This window comes from Eucalyptus grandis, chromosome 7, assembly GCF_016545825.1.
Source record: "Eucalyptus grandis isolate ANBG69807.140 chromosome 7, ASM1654582v1, whole genome shotgun sequence".
Taxonomy (NCBI): Eukaryota; Viridiplantae; Streptophyta; class Magnoliopsida; order Myrtales; family Myrtaceae; genus Eucalyptus; species Eucalyptus grandis.
The window spans coordinates 22,642,013-22,663,283 of record NC_052618.1 but is presented as its reverse complement, the minus strand read 5'-3'; the positions used below and the strand labels follow the sequence as shown (position 1 = coordinate 22,663,283).

Below are 21,271 nucleotides of genomic sequence, written 5' to 3'. Positions count from 1 at the left end.
CAGTAAAACGCTTGGTCGGACTCATATCCCGTGTTCCTAACGACTTCCCAATGATGCGGCACTCGTTGCCGGGGTCCCAATTCCATCTTCCTCGAGCAAAGGATTTGGTTCTTTTGGGACATATATGAGTTATGAGAGTGTGCAGTGAGCAGGTGCAGGATTTACTAAGAGGGGTCAACACCACGATCACACTAAAAGAGGTCAATACCAGCGCACTTGTTTCTCAGATTTGATAAAAGGCTCCTCTTGAGTGGTTCCTCACGGTTAGGTTTTTGGATGAGCTTTTTGATGGATTCAATCCATCAAATAAGCCACATTTGAACTTCTCAATAAAGAAAATTCAACATTTAAGATTTTGGATGGTGCTAAGCACGTGTGCTCCCGAAGGTCACGTGCTTGTGTACATTCAAAGCCTTTGCCATTATCACTTGTTTGGATTTGTACTTGCATATGAGACGGATAGATACAGCGATATTCCATATAAATCGCAAGGCAACTCATCCAACAGCATGCTGATCGTTTCATTAGGGCCAAACATCACTAAAACCGTGCTCTTTGGACAAATTTATCGCAGTATGTTGATTCTATCGAACACGGATCAAAACCAGCTCACTGTCGATGGGCGCTCGATGTCAACTAGTCTTGTAAGAAGACTTGAGCAGATAGCAATTGAGCAGAGCTGACCTAGTCTCGAAAAATGTAATTTGTATAGCGGGTGCATAAAGTGGAGTAACGACTAGCACGTGGCAAAATAAGTCGGTCGTAAACTATGAACTATAACTTCTTGACTTTCACATTGAGACGCATGTCATATGGTCATTGAGCAGTCACATCAAATCAATCAGATAACTAGCAACATCAGATTTTTCCCTAAACATAAAAAATTCACGCCTTTCGCTACTACAACCCTAACAGTTCATACACCCAGAAACAAAAAGATATAGCTACCTCCTTCGCATGAGAAAGAGCGTTAGAAAAAAGCACATGCAAGTGCAAAAGAAGGATAAAGATGCAATGATAAAGCTCCAAGAAAGCACCAAAGATGATCAAGAGTAGCTCAGTGCAAAATCATAGTCGAGAAAGGCAAAGCATTCAAGAAAGAAACAAGAGGAAATAACTTGGCATCAAAGGGACAGTACTAAAGAAGTTCATAATTTGTGACTAATAACGAACATTGTAGCTCCAATTCTTTAAATGTTTCAGGCACAACTTATTGAATATGTCAATGTTGGACAGTTATATCTCTTATATTTATCCTAGTAACACACAAACAAAAGAAAACGCAGTACTTGAAAGCACTTTGGTCCATTGCCATAGCCAGTTAGTTAATTCCTTTGCTTCATGAAACATGTGGCATTATTTGATTAGGACTAAATCTTCATTGAGACATGCTCATGTGGCATCATTTGATTAACAGTGTTGTATTTAGCACTCTTAGGACCTACAACTTAAGATCAAGCAACCGCTAGCCAAGTCATGTGGTAACACATTCTAGAGTTTCCCTAGTATTTAAAGCATCTGTATTAACTGAAAAAGGAAGATTAAAAGATTAGAAACATAAGCCAAGCACAGAACCCAAGAACAGAATTATAAAGTGAAGGATGTAAGGTCCTCATTAAGTCCTTCTGTATTACCTGCTTAGCTGAAGGAACCTGGGGCTCACCCCATTCGGTAGCCTTCTTTTCAAGCGTTTCAAAATCCACCTCACCAGCCTGACCAAGAAAGTTCAGGATCTATCATTAAAAAAAAAAAGAGTAGACATGGTGAAGAAGCGGTGCATATTTAAAGGGAATAGTAAGAAGCGATGCTTGCTCTGAGGAAGTAGCTCAATTTGAGCCCCGCATTCGGCATCAAAGCTCTCATATCGCTTCCTGACGAGTTCGTCCAGTGAACCGTCCTGTGTTTGAAAAGTGAACATAATTAGTCATGTTGATAGAGAAGGAGTATCTGAACTGTCAGGACTAGGAACATCAATGAGTTGAACGGAAGTAATTAGTTCACCTCAATCAGCTTGGCGACATTTCGGAACCCACGAGCCAAGGTGTCCATTCCGCTAATATGAGCGATGAACAAGTCTTCAACGTCCATACTCTCTTCGTCTACAGCATCACACAAACAATATTTATACTACAGCAAAGGACATATGAAATGAAGCATTGAAAACAATACTAGGCCAAATCCATATTATGCCTCATAACCTCTATAATCAGTATTAATCTGAAATAGAAAAAAGATGCATCGAGAAGAGAAGAAAAGTATGCTTACATATTGATGCCCCTGGTGCCAATCCTCCCTATGAAAGGTAAGAATGAAGAACATAATTATAAAGTTGCATTTACATAGGCTTGTCACAAAAATACTTTTTATTTATCCAAAAGCAAAATTAATTTTTGACATACATTTCTGACTACACTGAGCATGACCAAAGTCGCCTCTCCAATATCAGTTTGGAACTGATCAGTGTCCCATCCTATCAACGATTACATTACATAATTATTAATACTATTAAGATGTTTTAATTGCGCATATTCCGGATTTGGATATAGAAAAGTACCAATCTGTGTATCGCCAGTGTTGGCATCTAAGTTTCCAAATCGACCATTAAGTCTACCGGTTTCTAGCTCGTGGTGACAACTACAAAAATGAAAAAAGAAGTAAAGTTTCACCGAAGCAATGAGATCTTCGGGTCCACAATCCAAATTCAAGAACTTAGTCGCAGCAAATCAGCATTCAGTTTTAGCATCACATAGCATGAAATACCTGCGCCCGGATAAAGTTGCATGGTTATACTCAACATTAATTTTAAATTCTCCTGCAAGGGGATGGACAGAGCAACATCAAGACAAGGTTTTAAAATAGGCAGAACTCAAAGTTAAAAAGTTCCTCAAGACTTGCAGGTACGCTAACACCAGATAACTCATATGAGTAAAGGAAAAGAACAACACGGCAAATCATTAATTCAATATTCCTACACAGACCGGCAAATCATTTGTACTCAGCTAAAAGGCCATACTTCCGCAGAAAACTGGCAGTTGTAGCAACATCCCAGTCATACCTGTAACAAGATTCCCATAAGTAAAGGTGATTCATGGAAGCTGTTTCACCAATTTACACAAATGCATAATCATACTGATGCTTCATTGGCTCTTGAGGCTTAGGTTCAAGCAATAAAGTCCCTGGTTAAGCACATGGAAAAGGAAAATCAGGCAAAGCCGATATGGCAGGCAAAATAAACAATTAGTGAAAGAATTTCAGTGGCAGAGCTAACGGATGCTAAATATAAAACAGTCTGAACACAAATCCAGGTAATCCCCAATCTAATAGAACACTACTTCTATTAAAAGTGTTCTATTTAAATGTCAAGAAAGACATTACCGTTGAATCCAATCTTCTCCTTATAGGCAACAGCTGCTTCGAGGAAGCTTGCCTGTCAATTATGATAAAAGGTATTTTAAGGATAGGACGTTAAGTTGAGTGGAACGAAAATGTAAAATACTAGATGATTTAGGCGATGCGACCAGTATCAAGCAAGCTTAGTTCACTTGTGTCGTGGGAGACATATAAACTATCTTTAATTTGATGCATTCCTGTTCAAGCCACCAAAAAAAGGGAGTCAACCTGCGTTCGCTTGTGTCATTCTATAGCATATTGACCAATAATGGCTGATGCTTAACAAGATAAAATGGGCATCCAATAAAATTGTAACAAACAATTGCAAGATCTCATCTTACTTGAGATCATAACAGATAGTCTAGAGCGGCAATAGAAAGAACTTCCTTAAAATGATTAAAATGAATAATGGAAATATACAAGTTGAGAGACTTCCCTCCAAAATTTTATTGCATTCAACAAATTAAGCTCAGAATAACAAGAACATGGAAACATGAATTAGAAACCATGCCTTCAAGTCCCGACATCAAGTTTGATCGTAATTTAGAAAGTAAGAGCAAAAGATCCTCACAGCTTAGGAATATGCTTTATGAATGATGGTACTCTCAGCAATAACATGGAATCATCATCCATCCAAACACTCCATCAATCAACGCTGAGCCAATGCTTCTAATATAGAAAATTCAGAGTCAGGTTAAGGATTTTCATGTGTTCAATGTGTTCAATAGCCTAGAAGACTTCATTAATTGAGTAAAGAAGGCATCATAAAGAATTACATTCCAAGAGTGCTACAGCCGTAACAAAAACAATCATATTTTGTTTGTCCAGGAGTCTACCTGCAGCTCCTTCGCAAGGGCCTCTTCATCCAAGTTCGCATTAGATTCCTGTGACAGTAATGACAAAGAGCAAACTTAAACTCGACTGCTGGATTAAGAATTTTCATGAGCAGCTGCGTCAGCACAAGTTAAGAAGGGGTGTTTCAAAGTTTTTTCTAAGATCATTGTCCTGAGCAACCAAAATCTACATATGTACTTGAAATACCAAAACTGACTTCGACTATTTACTCTCCTCCAATGTCTAGCCATCAGGAGCTATATCCCTGTCATGGAAGCACCATTGATCAACTCCAATTTTCTTCAGGAATTCAATGTTGGCCCTCATTGTTTTGTTCATCGAATGCAGAATGAAATAAAAAGTTATTAGCACTGATTCCTATATACATTCCAAACTGAGGTATTTTCCAAACTGAAACACAGTTATTGTTCACTTCCTAGCTAAACATTTCTTACTTCTCCTTTTGGCCATAGCTAAAGAATTAGTGCCATCCTCCCAGGGCCAAAACTTCGTGGCAGAAAAAAGGATCACCTGCTGTTCCCCTGAATGTGTGCCAAAAGGCAACGCTAAATCTTAGCCAATGCTGCAAGCATCAGCCCGCTATCAATATTTATAACCCGCACAACTGATCGGCAAAGTAAAAAGAAAAAATCACCAAGGGAAAGAAAAAGAACCCACCTTCATTTTCTTGCCTAGTATCTCCTCTTCGGCGTTATACCACTTATATGCCAGCAGGTTCTTGCTTGAAGGACCCTAAATGAGAAGCACGTTGTTTAAAGTGAGAATCTCAACCAGCAGGCACTTCCAATAGTATATAAAAAGTTCAAAATTAGACTTTGAGTTCTCAAACGAAATTATTGAATTTTCTTTCAGTACATACAAAAAAAAATCATGTTTACTACTTTAATCTGCATGTAGTAGCTAAAACAAAACACGATCTGCTATGAAATTTTGCAGGCCCTAACACAAAGTTGAAGAAGTAAAATTGCAATGAAATCGAAGCTAAACAGACCCTTTCTCTGGAAAGCCTCACCTCATACTTGATGTTCGGAATGCCTGGGAAAAATTCTCCTTTCCAATCATCAGCATCATCACATTCACCACCAAGGTCATTGGCAGGGTATGTCAGCGGAGCAGCAACCTGTTTGCATAGTTCAGCCCAAATCGCAAACACATAATCAGACAGCACTTCGGTTTCAAATTCAAATTTGAAAAATCAAAAAACACAAGACTATGGAAAAAAGGGAGGGAACTTTGCTTTACCACTCCATCTACAGCCAGACTAGCACAACAAAATCTTGCCCAACTCCATCCTTTTCATTCGCGCAATCTATCTCTGCAACACAAAAAGCCATACCAATCACATTTTCAATCAATCTAAATCGAAGCAAACAAAACAAAAAAGAACAAAAAAAGAAAAAAAAGAATTCACTCATTGACCTCTAAAATTAGCACTGTGCGGGTTGGTTCTCAGTCCCGAGAGTTTAGGGTCGGTCCAACCCGGATCAATCCTCATTCTATATATATTATATATCTAATATATTATTTATAATTTTTTTATATATAAAAACCCTAAAATAAATAGCGTCAACAACATTAAATAACTCCTTAGTGAGGGGTTCAAGTAATTTTACACTATTTTTTAATAACTTAGATCTTTTAATGTCTTTTACGGCATCAACAACCATAATTTATAAATGAGGATAATGTTTTTGTGAGAAGTCCTCACTACGTTCAAAATGGCATAAATAGCTCTTCACAGCATCCTCATCTAGTATTTGTTCTCTTCTATCTTATTTGTTCTCTTAATCTTTAATTTGCCAAAATTGAAATAAACAACTTCTCCGCTCGCCACTCGCCACTCGCCACTCGACACTTACTTCGCTCACTTTGGGTCACTCGTGCCGCTTGCTGTTTGATGCTCACCTAGCTTGTTACTCCCTACTCGACGCTCGACGCTCATCCCACATTATCGGTTGGTCCCGGATTGACTCTCGAACCAGGACCAAATCCATTGGGTCGGTCTAGTTCTCGGTCCCAAGCTCAATAGGATCAGTCATCAGTTCCAAAAATCGAGGATCAATACTATATGGGTTGGTCTTAGGGTTAAGGGGTGGGCTAGCCCAACCCGGACCATGCTCATCCCTAAGCAAACACGTTTACATCATCATCGACACAAACAAGCAGCAGCAACTCCACTGATCACTCGGGAGGCACATCATCTAACGTTTCACGCATGAAAGGGAAATCAAAACCCGGAAAAGAAAAAAGAAAGCAGCGGAAAATCAACCGCCGAACTTCTACAAGAAACTAAAGCTTCACCCAAAACAGCCGTGGGCTTGCGAAAGCTACAGAGTCGATCAATGTAAGCCACTGAATCAAAGCTCAAGCAGCAAAATATCATAGTAAAATTAAGAGAGTACTTGGTTCACGGAAATATAACGATTTGGATAATATTTTTCCTGAAAATGATTGTTCATATTATTAAGAAAAAAATAGTCAACTTCATCGTCAAAAAAATATTGAGATATAAATTGTTTTTTTTTTTTTTTGGGTAAAGAGAGATATAAATTGTTGTTGATAATTAAAAAAGAAAAAAGATTTTCATTGACTAATTCTTTTGCATGATATAAACAATTATTATAGAAAAATATTTTTCAAAATGGTTCCTTGAAACATCTTGAATATAAATATCTTGAATGTTGAAAATTTGTCATTTAGAGAATGCGGTTCCAACAGGATCATCCAAGAATATAATATTTGCGACCTGCAAAAATTAACCAATTAAATGATGGGAACTGATGCAGCAAAAGTCCCAGCAGAGGAGTGAATCAAATTCTTGTTACTTTTGTTTTGTCCATGAATATGGACGCACTTTTATAGTTGGTCTGCTTCTAGTTGAATTCCCAAACTATGGCCACGGAAAGATTTCTCGTAAAATGCAATGTCATGAAATCGGCTTGGCTCGTGCCCCGCTTAATGGACTCATGCGGTATGGACCCCGAGATTTATCCATATAAAATGGTATTTTCGCGTCATTTGGTAAACGACCGAAATTTGTCCAGGAATTTTGGTCGCTCGTGAAGTGTAATGAGCTAGAAAGTGAAAGTTGTGTCTATGTCTTTTATTCTAATCCTATTACGAGTTTGGGAATTAGAGGATGGATCATATGTTAAGCTGCAAGACAAGGAGGGGCTCATCATCGCCCCTTCTCACCGTTGAAGGGGAGGTACACCAACCCTAGTTTGAATAAGGGAAAACGATGATTGAAGCGTTCGATACCAACTTCAGAAAAAGACATTAAGTAGTTAACAAAGCATTTGATCCTCCATGCAATTGTAGAACGAAATCAGATTTTGAAGCATAATAACACTGTTTTTTTTTTGAGGAATTATTTGCTTAACTATGTTACGAATCGTTACCGACAAAATCCTCCAGAATACAACAAAATCTAGATTGAAAATATCATATAGTAATTCTATTATTTCTTTAGAATCTCTCCAGGGAAACAATTGAAATAATAGTTGTAACTTTTTTTTGGAAAGAAACTGACCAGAATTTTTCATTGATTTCGAAACCGTTGTATTTATTTCAGTCCTCTGCAACCCTTCAAAACAGGTTGCAAAGTGAATAGGTACATTCTCAAAGATTACATTGAAAAGACATATTACAATTCGGAAAAATTAATAAGTAAATAAATTATAGTAATAACAACAACAACAACAACAACAATAACAATGAAATAGTTTTTTAAATTCTAAATTTCATAACTTTTGAAAAATATCGATTGAACAAATATAACCTTCCAAAGGTTGAGACATGACTAAGAAAGATTAGCAAAATAGCAACACGAAAAAAAAATAATAACAGAGGATTATTGCTAATTATTATTCATGAGCACACAAAGTGCTAACTACATCTAATAATTGCACTAAAATGGCACACCTGCACACGGGTGTTATGAGCTCTAGCCCACACACTAGAAGATGCTCATGCTTATAGAGTGGCTCACATCCTTCCAAACTTTCCTATGTGAAAAAAATAATAATAATAATTTTGTTTGTTTGCAAACAACCAATAGCAATAATCGGCCTTAAAAAATTACTGTTGTTGAACTGTTGCGGGTTGTGTTTCCATCAATCATTCAATGACCAAGGAGGTGCATAAGGGAGCAATGCTCCCGATTACTATTGAGGATCATGTCAACAGTGCCTTTGGGGCCCCTATTAAACATACTCCACATGGAACGGTTTGACTATCGAGGTATTGATCACATATGATATCAGATAGATCAGTGCATTAAAAAAAATGTAAAGTATGTATGCTTCATCAGTTACTTATCAAGTGTGGTGTTATCACTCATCAGTAACATTCATGAAAGAAAAAACACTTTGAGATGTCGCAATGTTAGGGCGTGTTTGGTAACGTTTATGTTACAAGGAACAATTTTTGAACATACATAGATTTTTTTTTTCCCGAAAACAATTTCTGAATATAAGAACACGCTTGGGATGCGGATGATGAAATTTTTGTTTCTTTATTTCTCTGTTTTTCTATTCCTCAAAACGGGTTTGTAATAGAAATCCATTTAGTAATGCAATTTCATTTTTTTATTTCTAGAACAGATTTCTATTCCAAAAATAGATTGGGAGCATAAATCAAAAGTTAAAATTTTTAGCTTTTCTATTTCTGGAACAGAAATGAAAAATCAAAAATTTTTTTTTATCGTTCACTCTCATCACTACCCGTTGCCCACTTGCCACCTGTGGAATGCCGAATGCCCGCCGCCGACCCTGGCCACCGCACTCCAGCCGCTCGTCACCAACCACCGGTTGCCGGATGCCGAACACCCACTGGTCGTTGGTTGCTCATCACCAATCATTGCATGCCGAGGCTCATCACTGTCACGACCTACCCTCAGGGGGAGGGAGTAGGTTTAGGAATACTGCATAAAGGACGGGCCTAAGGCCCATGATTAGGCACGAGCTCTCCCAAGCCCATACCCCCCGTGACGTTGGGATATTCAAAAGAAATTTTGCACAAAAAAAGTCGCCACTAGCCTATTGGGGTCAACCAGAAACCAAGTGAGACATGGGAGTATACCTCACCTCCTACGCAACCAGAGAGTCTAGGGTCGGGGACTTGATTATACTAATTGACCAATTAGTGCCCTTTCGGTACCTAATCTTGTTCACTTTAACAAAATGATTTTTCGCAAGCAGTTTTGGTTGATTTTATACCTATCCACTAACATGTAAGGTGATCATGCGGGTGCGCAATCATTAAAGTAACAATCATAACTACCAAAATCCCAACTGCAGTAAAATTAAACACATGCAACTAAGCAATTGCAAACATAATTAAACAGGTAAATTAAACATGCAATATAATCAATATACGGGCAAATAAATGCCTAATTACACTATATAGGCAATACATGGCCATTCCTAATCAAAACCTACATTTTTTTTGGATTTTCGAAATTTTTAATTTTTTTTCAAAAAAAATTATTTTTTTATTTTTTTTGGGCCGTACAGGGCTAGGTCGGGTCAAACCCGACCTGGTTCGGCCTGGTCTGTGGAAGTCAAGTTCGGTCGGGGACCAGACCCGAGTTTGGCTTGGCTGGGGGCGGGCCGATTGGCCGACTCCGAAAGGAGATTTGGCCCGACCAGATGTGGTCGGGCCATTTCTCAAATTGGGGTTAGGCCCACGACGGGCCCAACCCCCTTTCGTAAGTGAGGCTACCCCCTCTCTTTTTAAAACAAACAGGCCCAAAAGCCCAAAGGCCCAAAACCGACCCACACTCGTCCAAAACCCTACTCATCTCTTGGACCTACTTCATACCCGATTTCATGGCCGAAACCCTAGGGTTTTTTTGGCGGCGTTGGCAACGGCGGTGACGAACGGTAGCATGGACGGCGGCGGCGACACAATGGGTGGCAGCGACGGCTATAGGCAGCAGTGCTAGCAGGTCATCGCGAGCGGAGGAGCGACGTTGGGTGAGCAAAATACGGGCGGAGCAACAGGTAGGGAGTAGAAGGCAGCTTCGCTCAGAAGAGGCTCAAAGCAGATCTGCTGGGTGTCAAAGAAGAGGAGGACCTAGCAATAGGGGGTCTTGACGGGAGGCGGGGCTTTAGGCTTGCAGGAGTCTCGGCAACACGGTGAGGGGCTTGGCGAACGCAGGATCTGCAAGTCGAAGGCGAGGCAGAGTAGAAGCACGTCAGCGCTAGGCGGTCACAAACGTGGGGCAGCTCGAACAGCTTCGGACACGGCAGCGAGGAGGAGTGCGGGGGCTCGGACAGCGACGGGACACGGCGGCGAGGAGGAGTGCGGCGGCTTGGACGGCGTCGGGCAGCACCGCCGCTACGCTTCTCCCCTCCGTTCCTTCTCTCTTTTTCTCTCTCTCCACCCGGTCTCCTCCTCCACTCTATGTCCTCCCGTTCTCTCCTTCCTGCTCATTCCCCGCCTCCCCTCTCTTTCTAGGGTTTTTTCTTTTTCCCTTTTCTCGCAAGTCGCATGCAAAAGGATGCCTTGGGGGAAAAACTAGTTAGGCTGGGCCCTCGCGTGAGAGAGAGAAGAAAAGAAAGGGGGGGCGGGCCGAGTCGGGCCAAGGTCAGATCGGGCCCAACTTAACCACCCTTAAGCATTTTTTTTTTAATAATTTTTTGTTTTGTTTTTCGACTAATTCCTAATTTTGTATGTGATTAAGTTTTAAGTAAAATAGCAAAATTTAGGTGTCAACAATCACCAACCACCGAATGTTTCCCGGCGACCATTTGTTGCTCGCCACTAGTCGCCAGATGCCAGCCGGCCATCACCCGCTACCAAACTTCAGCCACTGGCCACCCGCCGCCGGCCTCTTGTCGCTGAACTCTAGATGTTGGATGTTGGATGTTAGACGTCGAACTTTGGACATTGGACGCCGGTTGCTAGTCGTCGAACTCCAATGTTGGACTCCGGACTTTGGCCACCCGCCACCGGACACCAAACGTTGGATTTTAGACTTCGATCACTCGCCGCCGCCTTGAATGTTGAACTCCGGCTACCAAACACCGGTCGTTGCCGCTCCTAGAAATAGAAATTTTATTTTGTTATCAAACAAATTTTTATTTCATAAATAGAAATTTTGAATTGTTATCAAACGTGTTTCTTTACTTAGAAACTCGTCCATGGAATAGAAAATTGAGAAATCAATTTCTGCCCATAAATTGATTTCCATTCCAAAAATTTTGTCATGCATGTTATTAGTAACGCAAAAAATTTCTACTCCAAAAATAGAAATATGTTTGGTAAATTTATATAATTTTGTTATTTATTTTAGTTTTTCAATATTTTTATCATATTTTTCCTTTTTTTTCTCCTTTCTTTTTTTTTTTTTTTTTTTCTTCTTTCTTCTTTCTATTTTTTTTTCCTTCTTTCTCTTTATGGCTGGTCACCAGCCACAGCGACGGCCAGCAACCCGCTGGGCGAGCTCCACCGAAGCCTCACCAAGCCACCACGAGGGCTGGCGAGCTCGCCGAAGCCTCACTAGGCTACCACGAGGCTCGGCCTCGCTAGATCTAGGCGAGGCTGAACCTCGCCAATGGCCTTGATGGCCCGGGCAAGCCTCGCGCCGCCCGGGCGAGGTCGAGCCTTGCCGATGGCCTCGTGAGGCTCGCCTAGCCACTGAGGCCACCAACGAGGCTCAACATCGCCCAGGCGGCGCGAGGTCGACCTCGCCCAAGCGGCGCGAGGTCAGCCTCGCCCTGGCCTAGCGAGGTCGAGCCTCACCATGGCTCAGCTTCTCCAGGGGCTAGCGACGCTTCGGTGAGGTTACCAACCCTCGTCTGGCCGATCGTCAACACTGACTATGGCCAAGGCCGGTGACCGGCAAAAGGAAGAAGAAGAATAAGAGAAAAGAAGAAGAAAAAAAGAGGAGAGAGAAAATTTGTTTCTCGGAATTGTTCCTAAAACAAGAAACAATTTTTTCTACTTCTTGTTTTTGTTCCAAATCTGTTCCCGAGAACAAAATTTTACCAAACACATTTCTGTTCTTTTTTTGTTCTCCAGAACAAAAAAACATAAATTTTTGTTCCAAGGAACAAAAATAAAAATAAACAAACAGGCCCTTAGATGTCTGAGGAGCTCAATCTAATCCGAAATTCATAGAGATGAACAAGGATATCCATTTCAGCATTGTTCCCGAATCGGAGCACCAGAAATTTATTACATCAACGATATGTTTATTATATAAATCGTCGAACTAAAAGGGAGCTACAAGTGCAAGTTAAATGTAAAAATAATCAAACCACCTACTAATCAGTGCAAAACATTCCTTGGGCTTGTATTCTGGAGCCGTGTGTCCCACTCCCTGCATGAAGGAGTTCATATAACACCACTTTCAACGTACGGTTTGCGAATTCTAAGGAGCCAATTTCGTTGAAATTATGATATGAAAATGTGAAAAGCTAAGAAAAAAGGGCTTGCGAAGAAGAAAGTATATTATATGAATCTGTTTACCTTGACGGTTACAAATGTAAAAAGGGATGGAAAGGAAGAATATAGCGTAGCATACCTATAAGAGAGAAAAGAGAGAAAAGTAACCACAAACGATCGAGATACCCAATAGAAGATTTAATAAAAATAAAAAGCGATCAGTTATCCAGCTGCTATACATGCATTTTGCGATATTATCCGGGGAACTCGGATGGACAGACTTTTGCTTTCACCGAGTATCGAAAATGCAGGAGCCTCATTTCATAAATCAACATAAGTACCGCGATGTCGAGAGAGGTTATTCTCTCCATCGGAACAAATTCGTCTAGAAATTGAACTATACAATAGTTAAGAGGTTGTTATCGAAACCAAACCCAGCAACTTGTCCATCGACAAACCATGCATGCCAATCTTCAGAAATCGTTAGATTCAATGTATGGATCCAAGCTTGAGTTCCCACATACGGGATGAGCATGTCGTGATCACCACTGCACGTTAAGAAAGAGTAACGTTAAGTGAAGTAAGTAGGTCAACTATGAGCCATAAATCACATTGCAAAGTGATGCTTAATTACCTATAAATAAGTGCTCGAAATCCCCTTTTTATGAGCTCTTTGTGTATGTCAATGACAACTAGGACATGGGATGTGTAAGATAAAGTCTTATTGCACCTTACCCACTTCTCAACTGTCCCCTAGCTTATCATTAAGCACATCACAAAATATAGACCAAAAATAGATGTAAGAAAAAGAAAAAAAGATAATAAATAAATAAAAGTGATATTATGTAATTAACATTAGTGGTAGACATACCTCTCGGATATGAAGAGCATCTGGAACTGCTTTAGCGCTAGCCCAGATATAGATGTAGAGATAGTTATAATTCTACATTGTAAAAATGAGGTTACAAAATTGAGCTGGGAACTTTGCAATTTGATCATGATCCTTTCTATTTAAGCTGAAAATGACTGATTCGACACAAATTTCCTGTCAAATTATTATTTTTTCGGTCAAGAATTTCGGGTCAGACTACTTGAGGGTGTATTTAGCCACTCAAAAATTAAAAAAAAAATGAGTCACCAACTATTTGATTAGAGAGCTTAAGGGGATCATCCTTAAGCCAACTTCATTGATCGTAAAATTTCAACCCTGGAGAAATTAAAAATATTTTACACAGCATTGGCAACTATTCACATAAGAACTTAATTTTTTTATGGTCAGGCAAAAAGGTAAGTCATTAAATTTCGAGACTTGTCATTTCTAATTTTTAACCTTGACCCTTTAATTTGATATATTAATCATCAAATTTCAATGTAAATGAATACTAATTACAGCAATACGAAGTTGTATTTGTACATAATTACCATGTTGTGACTACTAATCAAAAACATGAATATTATTCTTTTTTCCCCTTTTTTTCTCTCGAACGTAAATGTTATGTTAACATGTATTTGATATTCTTGACTAGGGAATGGATGAGAAGTAGAGAATCAAAATAATCTGAAAAACTGTAATTGACCAACGAAGATGATGATCCACCAATAATCTAATTAATTAAGTCACATCCGCTTCAACCAAACGAAAAACGACATCTAGTTTTCTTGTCAGAATAAAAAAATATTATTTAAATTCCAATAATTTATGAGAACTTTATACTCGAATTTACATGTCATACTTATATATCAAGGAAGTTCTTGGTATTTCGAGTATGGAGAAGTCAAAGTGCCTACGCGGCTAAAATTAAATTAATTAAAAGGTAAAAGGCAAAATTCAATTAACAAATTGATTCTTTCTTTTTCTTTTTTCTGAAAATGTGGCAAAACGGTGGTTAAAAATAAACAAAAACTGATTCTTACCCGGCACCAAACCCGGGAAGCTCTCTCCGTCGACAAAAGGAGAGGTGAAGGGTCTCGATTTATTAAGATTGGGTCCCACCTATCACTGACCGTCGATTTGGGAGACTGAGGCACGCAGGTCGGTTCCAGTATGTTTGCCGTATTTATATTCTCCACGCACTGTAGTTAGCAAAAAGTCAAGGTTCAATGCATGGAATTTCCAATAATACAAAAACATATTGGTCAAAAAGGGAAAAAAGACAGAAAGAAATAATAAAGAAATAAAGAGGAGGGTAAAAAAAATGATTGCCAACTAACCAGATTCACAGCTTTAAGATCGTCAACGCAATCAGCATTGCTTTCGTTGACGTTTATGTACTCACCGTTACAATCAGTTTTAGCTGACTGAAATACACACAAAAGATGGACATTAATTTTCGAATCAAATATTAAATAAAAATAAGTGACTCATGGAGAAATATTCGGTGGGGGCAAAAATCTCATAACACATATTTTTGCCTTTTGTTTTCTCGCTTTTTATGATATTAGTATTGATAATTAAGAAAATTTCCTGAATTTGTATTTCATTCTAAAAATAATGATACACATTCTACATCTAATACATTTAGTATGCGTCTCAATCAATCTTTTCATGCACCAAGCAATAACGAAAAACGTGAAAATTTTGTGGCATGACATGCCATAGAAAAAGCGGAAGTCTTTACCTCATATAGCTCATTTGGTATAAGACTCTTCAGATGAGCAAATGGGACTCTTGAATTGAGGTCACTATCATAATTTGTTAGGGGGTTTCCAAGTACATAGCCCTGAATCAAATTGAACTAGTAAGTTTCATTCTTTCAAAAAGGAAATGCAAAATAATGAGTGTACTAATGTGATGATAGCAATAGTTACCTCAAGATTCATCTTAGGCTCCAAACCAGCTTCATTTCCTGGTATAAATCATAATGAACCATGATCCCCGAAAGAAACAAACAAAATTGCCTTTTAGGACGCATCTAAATTGACTTATATTTTTCTTATTTTTTGGTTAATTTGAATTTGGGGAGTACGCACTTGGGCTTTTTTATTCGAAAATTTTTTGAATATAAAATTATTGACGTGTAGAATTACAAATATAAAATGCTTAATCACAAGGAAGCAGAATATAAAAAAATGAATAAATAATGATACCTTTATCAACTTCTAAAGCGACCCTTGGAACAGTGACACCCGAGTAAGAGTCCCCAGCAATGTAGAGTGGGTTGCTCAAAAACTGGGGATGGAGCTTAAGCCACTAAATCAAGCAACAAGGCCAAAAGATTAAAAAGAGATTAATAGTATTAATTATGTAGAGACTCTCCTTTATATAAAAATTCTCTTTTTGACTTTACCTTCCTTAGAAATTCGTAAGATTCTGCGACCGAAATGTTATCGTTTATATTATAGCTTTCCCAATTATTAGCATAAGAAAATCCAGTTCCAACAGGCTGATCTAAGAATATAATATTCGCCACCTGTATAGTGAGCAAGCTAATTGTGAATGACTTGCTAACATATAAGACCAGAAATATGGTATACTCAACAGTTGTCCAATCAAATTAAGAGGTTCATGTAGCATAAATCATTTCTGGTTACCTTTGTCCATGAATAATCATTAAATTTGAGTGTTGGTCTGAATCTAGAAGAATTCTCGTAATTGAACGTAAATGGACCTACATTACATGTAATGAACATCCGCATTAGAATACATAAAATTTCAAAATGACATGTCCATTTATCATGCTGAAATCAGCTTTTGCATGCGACGGCATGCAAAATTCAAGTGCCACATGAACTTACTTTTTGAACCAAGAAGAAATGTCATTGTCTCTTAATGAACATTTATTTAATATCCCCTTTGTGTCATTGACATAAGAGACGTAATATAGTAACTATTCACCTAGGAAAGTAGTAATTGATTTCTAACACTTGGTTGTCAGCTACAATCTTGTTCGGCATGAAGCCTCAAAATCAACCTCTCATGAGTATGGAGTTCGATTTGCAAAGAAAAGGGTATTAGTTGATTAAGACAGTGAGATGGTGACCATGAAAATTGGGAATGTTAGATTTCACTCTCGGCAGGTGACCACCACATCCGACAAGCTCGGCTCGGTTTCTCTTGACCCGTGTTTTGGCAAAGGCAAAGGTTCAGAGGAGGACTCACCGATCTCGTAAATCAGTCCGGAGAGAGCAGAGCAACCGGGGCCGCCGGTGAGCCATAGCACCAGATGGTCGTCTCTTGGGCTCCTCTCCGACTCGACAAAGTAATAAAAAAGTTGAACATCATCCAACTCCCCAACTCCAATGTATCTAAAACAATTATAAAAAATTGGGGGAGAGAATCAGTCATAACATGCAAAGATTCAAACAAGTACCGAGAGAGATAGAGAGAGAAGAGAGAGATAAGGACAACAGCACAAAAAAGTGAAAGGGAATGTCACTGACCCGGTTTCGAGATGAAAAGGGAGGTCTCCAGGCAATCCGGGAAGAGACTTGACCACCGTTTGGGACAGTCCAGACTGGAAGAGAAGGCAGAGGAGAAGACACAGAGGAGGACCGCAAAGCGCCCGCAACTTCATGCTTTTTCAGGAGAATGGAGAGGGGAGGTTTTCCTAAGGTGATTATGGAGCTGTGCTTTCTACACGCTCCTTTTGCGACACTTGGAAAGGCTATATCCTCACCGTGCATGCCCACGATTCTAGTGAAGGCTCCGGGGTCTGCCAAATCGATGGTGATAGTTACCTAACAGGCCAAAATACCGCCAAGGCTTAGGGTTCGAATAATGCGGGTAGATGAGGCCTAGGTGAAATCTAGAACTCGCGCAGTAGCTACTTCTAGCAGATTAATCCAAAAAGAGGTTCCACAGCTTAACGAACTCTTGGGCATGTGTTGAGACAAGATTTGTTCGTTTAGGACCAGCAGTCGGCGTCGTTTGATCGCGACCTGAGATTTTGTGCAACAATTGGAGGATCGACCCTATGTCCAGCTGGCAAAACTTGGCGGGGGTCCAGCGACCTTTCTTACCGTTGAAGGGGAGGTCCGCCGAACAGCATTGAATAAGGGTTAGGATTGAAGCTCTGACATTAGATTCGGAAAAAAAAAAAAAAAAAAAAAAAAAAGGAGAGATAAGAGTGGCATAAAGAGCACCGCAAGAGGTTAGGTATATTGGACCTGAGCAGATCCTCAAAGGGCTCACGGAGAAAATAGGCAGGGAGAACCACCCTAGGATGAGAAACCCCACGCTGTCCTCCTATTCCCTCTCTGTCGGGAAGACAAATGTAGACAGGCAATTAGGAGGCCTCACGGTGGTGAAGGTAAACACCACATCAGGATTTCGATTTTGGCTTCTATTGGATAGACAGAGTGAGTAAGGGTGGGTTAAATGCCCACAATTGGGTTAACACGCCTTACGGTGGTGAAGGTAAACATCACATCAAGACTTCAATTTTGGCTACTACCGGGTAAACAGAGTGAGTAAGGGTGGGTTAAGTGCCCACAGTTGGGTTAACACGCCTTACGGTAGTGAAGGTAAACACCACATCAGGACTTCGATTTTGGCTACTACCAGGTAGACAGAGTGAGTGAGGGTGGGTTAAATGCCCACAGTTGGGTTAACATGCCTTACGGCACTGTCCTCAACCACAAGTTAACCCAATTCCCTCGATTGAAGACGGTACCGAACTTCCCGAGCTAGAAACATGACAACCATGTCCTTCCAAAGATTAGACAGGAAAATCTCCTAACAGTAACTAGGTGCTCCCCAAGCAATTCGATCCCTGCTATCGGTTGGCCTTAAACTTAATGTTGCTGAATCGTATGGCGTGCATTTCGATCCGTCGATCAATGATTGAGATTTTGACCTCTCTCTTTCCCCGCTTTTCATCTTCGTCAGTGAATGTTTAAACCCTACCAATCTCTTACAAGATTGATTCCAATTTGACCTGATTAGTTGGGAAACTAGAACATTGTGTGTTAGGAAATTGATTTTAGAGAGAGGACTGAAAGCAATGCAAAAAAAGGGAGAGAAAGAAAATAAGGGAAGAAGAATAGAAAGAAAAGGGATTCCACGTATGCAATGGAGACACCATAACACATCGATTCAACCCCAAATTGCATTGCCCAGTAAGGATTCATGTCTTGTATTCATTCAATCAAAGTAACTTTCGAGGTTAGGCACAAATTCAAAGTTTAGGGAATCAAACTATGAAGTCCAATTTTTAAGTTGTCAAGTTATGAGATTTTATGGAAATAGTGGACTATAGTGTCATAGAGTTGTGGGTTTTGATAGGAGTCAATTTGGAGCAACAGTTTTGTAGGAGCGGAATTTTAGGGTTTTGTTTCGCATTACGTTTAAGCGTGAATAATCAGTTCAAGTGAGTGATTTGTTAGCGCATAGAAGTCATTTTGTTAGCATTTAAGAATAATTTAGCCAATTCGTAGTTAAGGTAGAGTTTTACTAGGTTTTAAACTTGATTCTTGTTTAATTTTTAGGATTATGAGAACCTCAACGTGAATAGTATGTTGTTTGTTAGTGCATAGGAGTCATAGTTTAACCAATTTGTAGTTGAGGTATTCTTACTGGTTTCAATGTTTATTTTTGTCTAATTGTTAAGATTACATGATCATCGATGCGAATAGTTTGTTGTGGGTTAAATGATGATATCTATTTTATGAATTTGTGAACTTATGTCTTGAAAGTTATAGAGATTCAATATATTACGAGTTATGAAAAAGCATGTTTGTTGCATAAAAATCTAGATCAGCCATTTACTAGGCAGTTGAGAATGATTATGAAACATGTTGCGAAATGTTATATATATACATTGTGAACCTAGTTAATGAAATGGATTTTGAAATAGTCTAAGAAATGCCTTGTAAATGTATTCTATGAGAAAGATAATATGCTTGGTTTGTGAAACCATTTGTAATTTGATTCCGAATTAGCTTGCAAATTGTAAAGGATCCTGTTACTAGTTTGTGTTGGTGCTTAATATGTATGAGCTCATTGTGGGGCTTATGGGTATGTGCATGTTAGTTTAATATATCCTAATAGGCCAAGCGGTGACAATATAGGTGGTGACATTGCCAAGAAATGAGTTTGTTGCCTTGTCACGAGGTGTTATGCATAATCATGGCTAATATTTGAGCACAAATTCAGTCAACAAAATGGACCATTTACATGCAATTTGAGATTAGTTGATGGAATGGATCATTGATGTGTGATTTGTTGAGATTAATCAATGGTTTAAACCATTGACATGTGAATTGATAAGATTCATTAAAGGATTAGATCATTGTTGTTTGTTATAATATTATTGATTAGACAAATGTTTTCTGATATGTAGATGTTAAAGCAATATAATTATTCTTATATTGTATGTGTATTATACTAGGATTAAGATAAGTGAGCTTTGAACATTGTTTTGTAAAGTGCATAATTGATATTCAATTTGTTTAGAAGAAATATGCACTACTTACTAAAATGTGATTGTTCACTCATTTCCTTCCTTATTTTTTTGGGTTCCTCAATTAGCGACCGATAATACAAGAGCACTTTTGGGAGCTTGACTTTTAGGTATAGTTTGAGATCCTATCTTTTGGTGAAATGACGATTATGTCATTACCCCTACCTTCGTGGAATTCGGGACGTGACATAGGACATTTTAACATCTTCTAGGAAATTTATGATAGAGAGACAGAGAGACAGAGGGAGAGAGAGAGAGAATTAATACATCGCCAACCCTGTTTCAAGATAGAAAGTAAGTTCACTAGGGAATGCTAGGAAAGCCTAGATTGCTGTCTGCGAGAGAGTCCAGAGTGATGGAAAAAAAAATAGCCAGACCACGGAACACCAACAAATTTCATGTTTTTTGAGAATTTGGGAAGATCTCCTTGCTGCTTCTATTCTAATGCTCATTGTGCATGTCCGCGATTAACAACCCGACACAGTTTGCTCATCGACGCAGTAAAACGCTTGGTCGGATTCATATCCCGTGCTCCAAACGATTTCCCAATGATGCGGCACTCGTTGCCGAGGTCACAATTCCATCTTCCTCGAGCGAAGGATTTGGTTCTTTTGGGACCTATGTGAGTTATGAGAGTGCAGTGAGCAGGTGCAGGATTTACTAAGAGGGGCCAACACCACGATCGCACTAAAAGAGGTCTAACCAAAAAGGAGTACTTGTTTCTCAGATTTGATAAAAGGCTCCTCTTGAGTGGTTCCTCACGGTTAGGTTTTTGGATGAGCTTTTTGATGGATTCAATCCATAAAATAAGCCACATTTTGAACTCCTCAATAAAGTAAATTCAACATTTAAGATTTTGGATGGTGCTAAGCATGCAAGTGAGCGCACGTGTGCTCCCGCAGGTCACGTGCTTGTGTACATTCAAAGCCTTTGCCGTTATCACTTGTTTTAATTTGTACTTGCATAGGAGACGGGTAGATACAGCGATATTCCATATAAATCGCAAGGCAACTCATCTAACAACATGCTGATCGTTTCATTAGGGCCGAACATCACTAAAACCGTGCTCTTTGGACAAATTTATCGCAGTATGTTGATTCTATCGAACACGGATCAAAACCAGCTCACTGTCAATGGGCGCTCGATGTCAACTAGTCTTGTAAGAAGACTTGAGCAGATAACACTTGAGCAGAGCTGACCTAGTCTCACAAAATGTAATTTGTATAGTGTGA

At 39.2% G+C, this 21,271-nt stretch overlaps 1 protein-coding gene and 1 pseudogene across 1 annotated transcript; both read right to left on the bottom strand.

Moving 5' to 3' along the window:
- Window positions 1–876: 876 nt before the first annotated feature.
- On the bottom strand, window positions 877–11,140 carry LOC104454710 (annotated as a pseudogene).
- Window positions 11,141–12,375: 1,235 nt separating this feature from the next.
- On the bottom strand, window positions 12,376–17,668 carry LOC104453062 (serine carboxypeptidase-like 13). Its single transcript, XM_010067563.3, has 14 exons — window positions 17,020–17,668; window positions 16,739–16,884; window positions 16,171–16,247; window positions 15,927–16,049; window positions 15,727–15,829; window positions 15,448–15,485; window positions 15,258–15,359; window positions 14,851–14,937; window positions 14,554–14,712; window positions 13,511–13,582; window positions 13,274–13,392; window positions 13,074–13,187; window positions 12,724–12,778; window positions 12,376–12,574 (listed from the first exon to the last, which is right to left on the bottom strand). The coding sequence occupies exons 1-14, from the start codon at window positions 17,151–17,153 to the stop codon at window positions 12,491–12,493; spliced, it is 1,413 nt and encodes a 470-aa protein (XP_010065865.2). The 5' UTR covers window positions 17,154–17,668; the 3' UTR covers window positions 12,376–12,490.
- Between the last annotated feature and the right edge of the window lie 3,603 nt (window positions 17,669–21,271).

Excerpts from the sequence above, each read along its gene's own strand:
- LOC104453062 (XM_010067563.3), bottom strand. The coding sequence starts at position 17,153 with ATGAAGTTGCGGGCGCTTTGCGGTCCTCCTCTGTGTCTTCTCCTCTGC. Across the intron at positions 14,713-14,850 it reads ATCTTAAAGCTGTGAATCTG|TGCGTGGAGAATATAAATAC; the intron begins GTTAGTTGGCAA and ends TGCTAACTACAG. Across the intron at positions 13,583-14,553 it reads CTTCCCGGGTTTGGTGCCGG|AATTATAACTATCTCTACAT; the intron begins GTAAGAATCAGT and ends TTTACAATGTAG.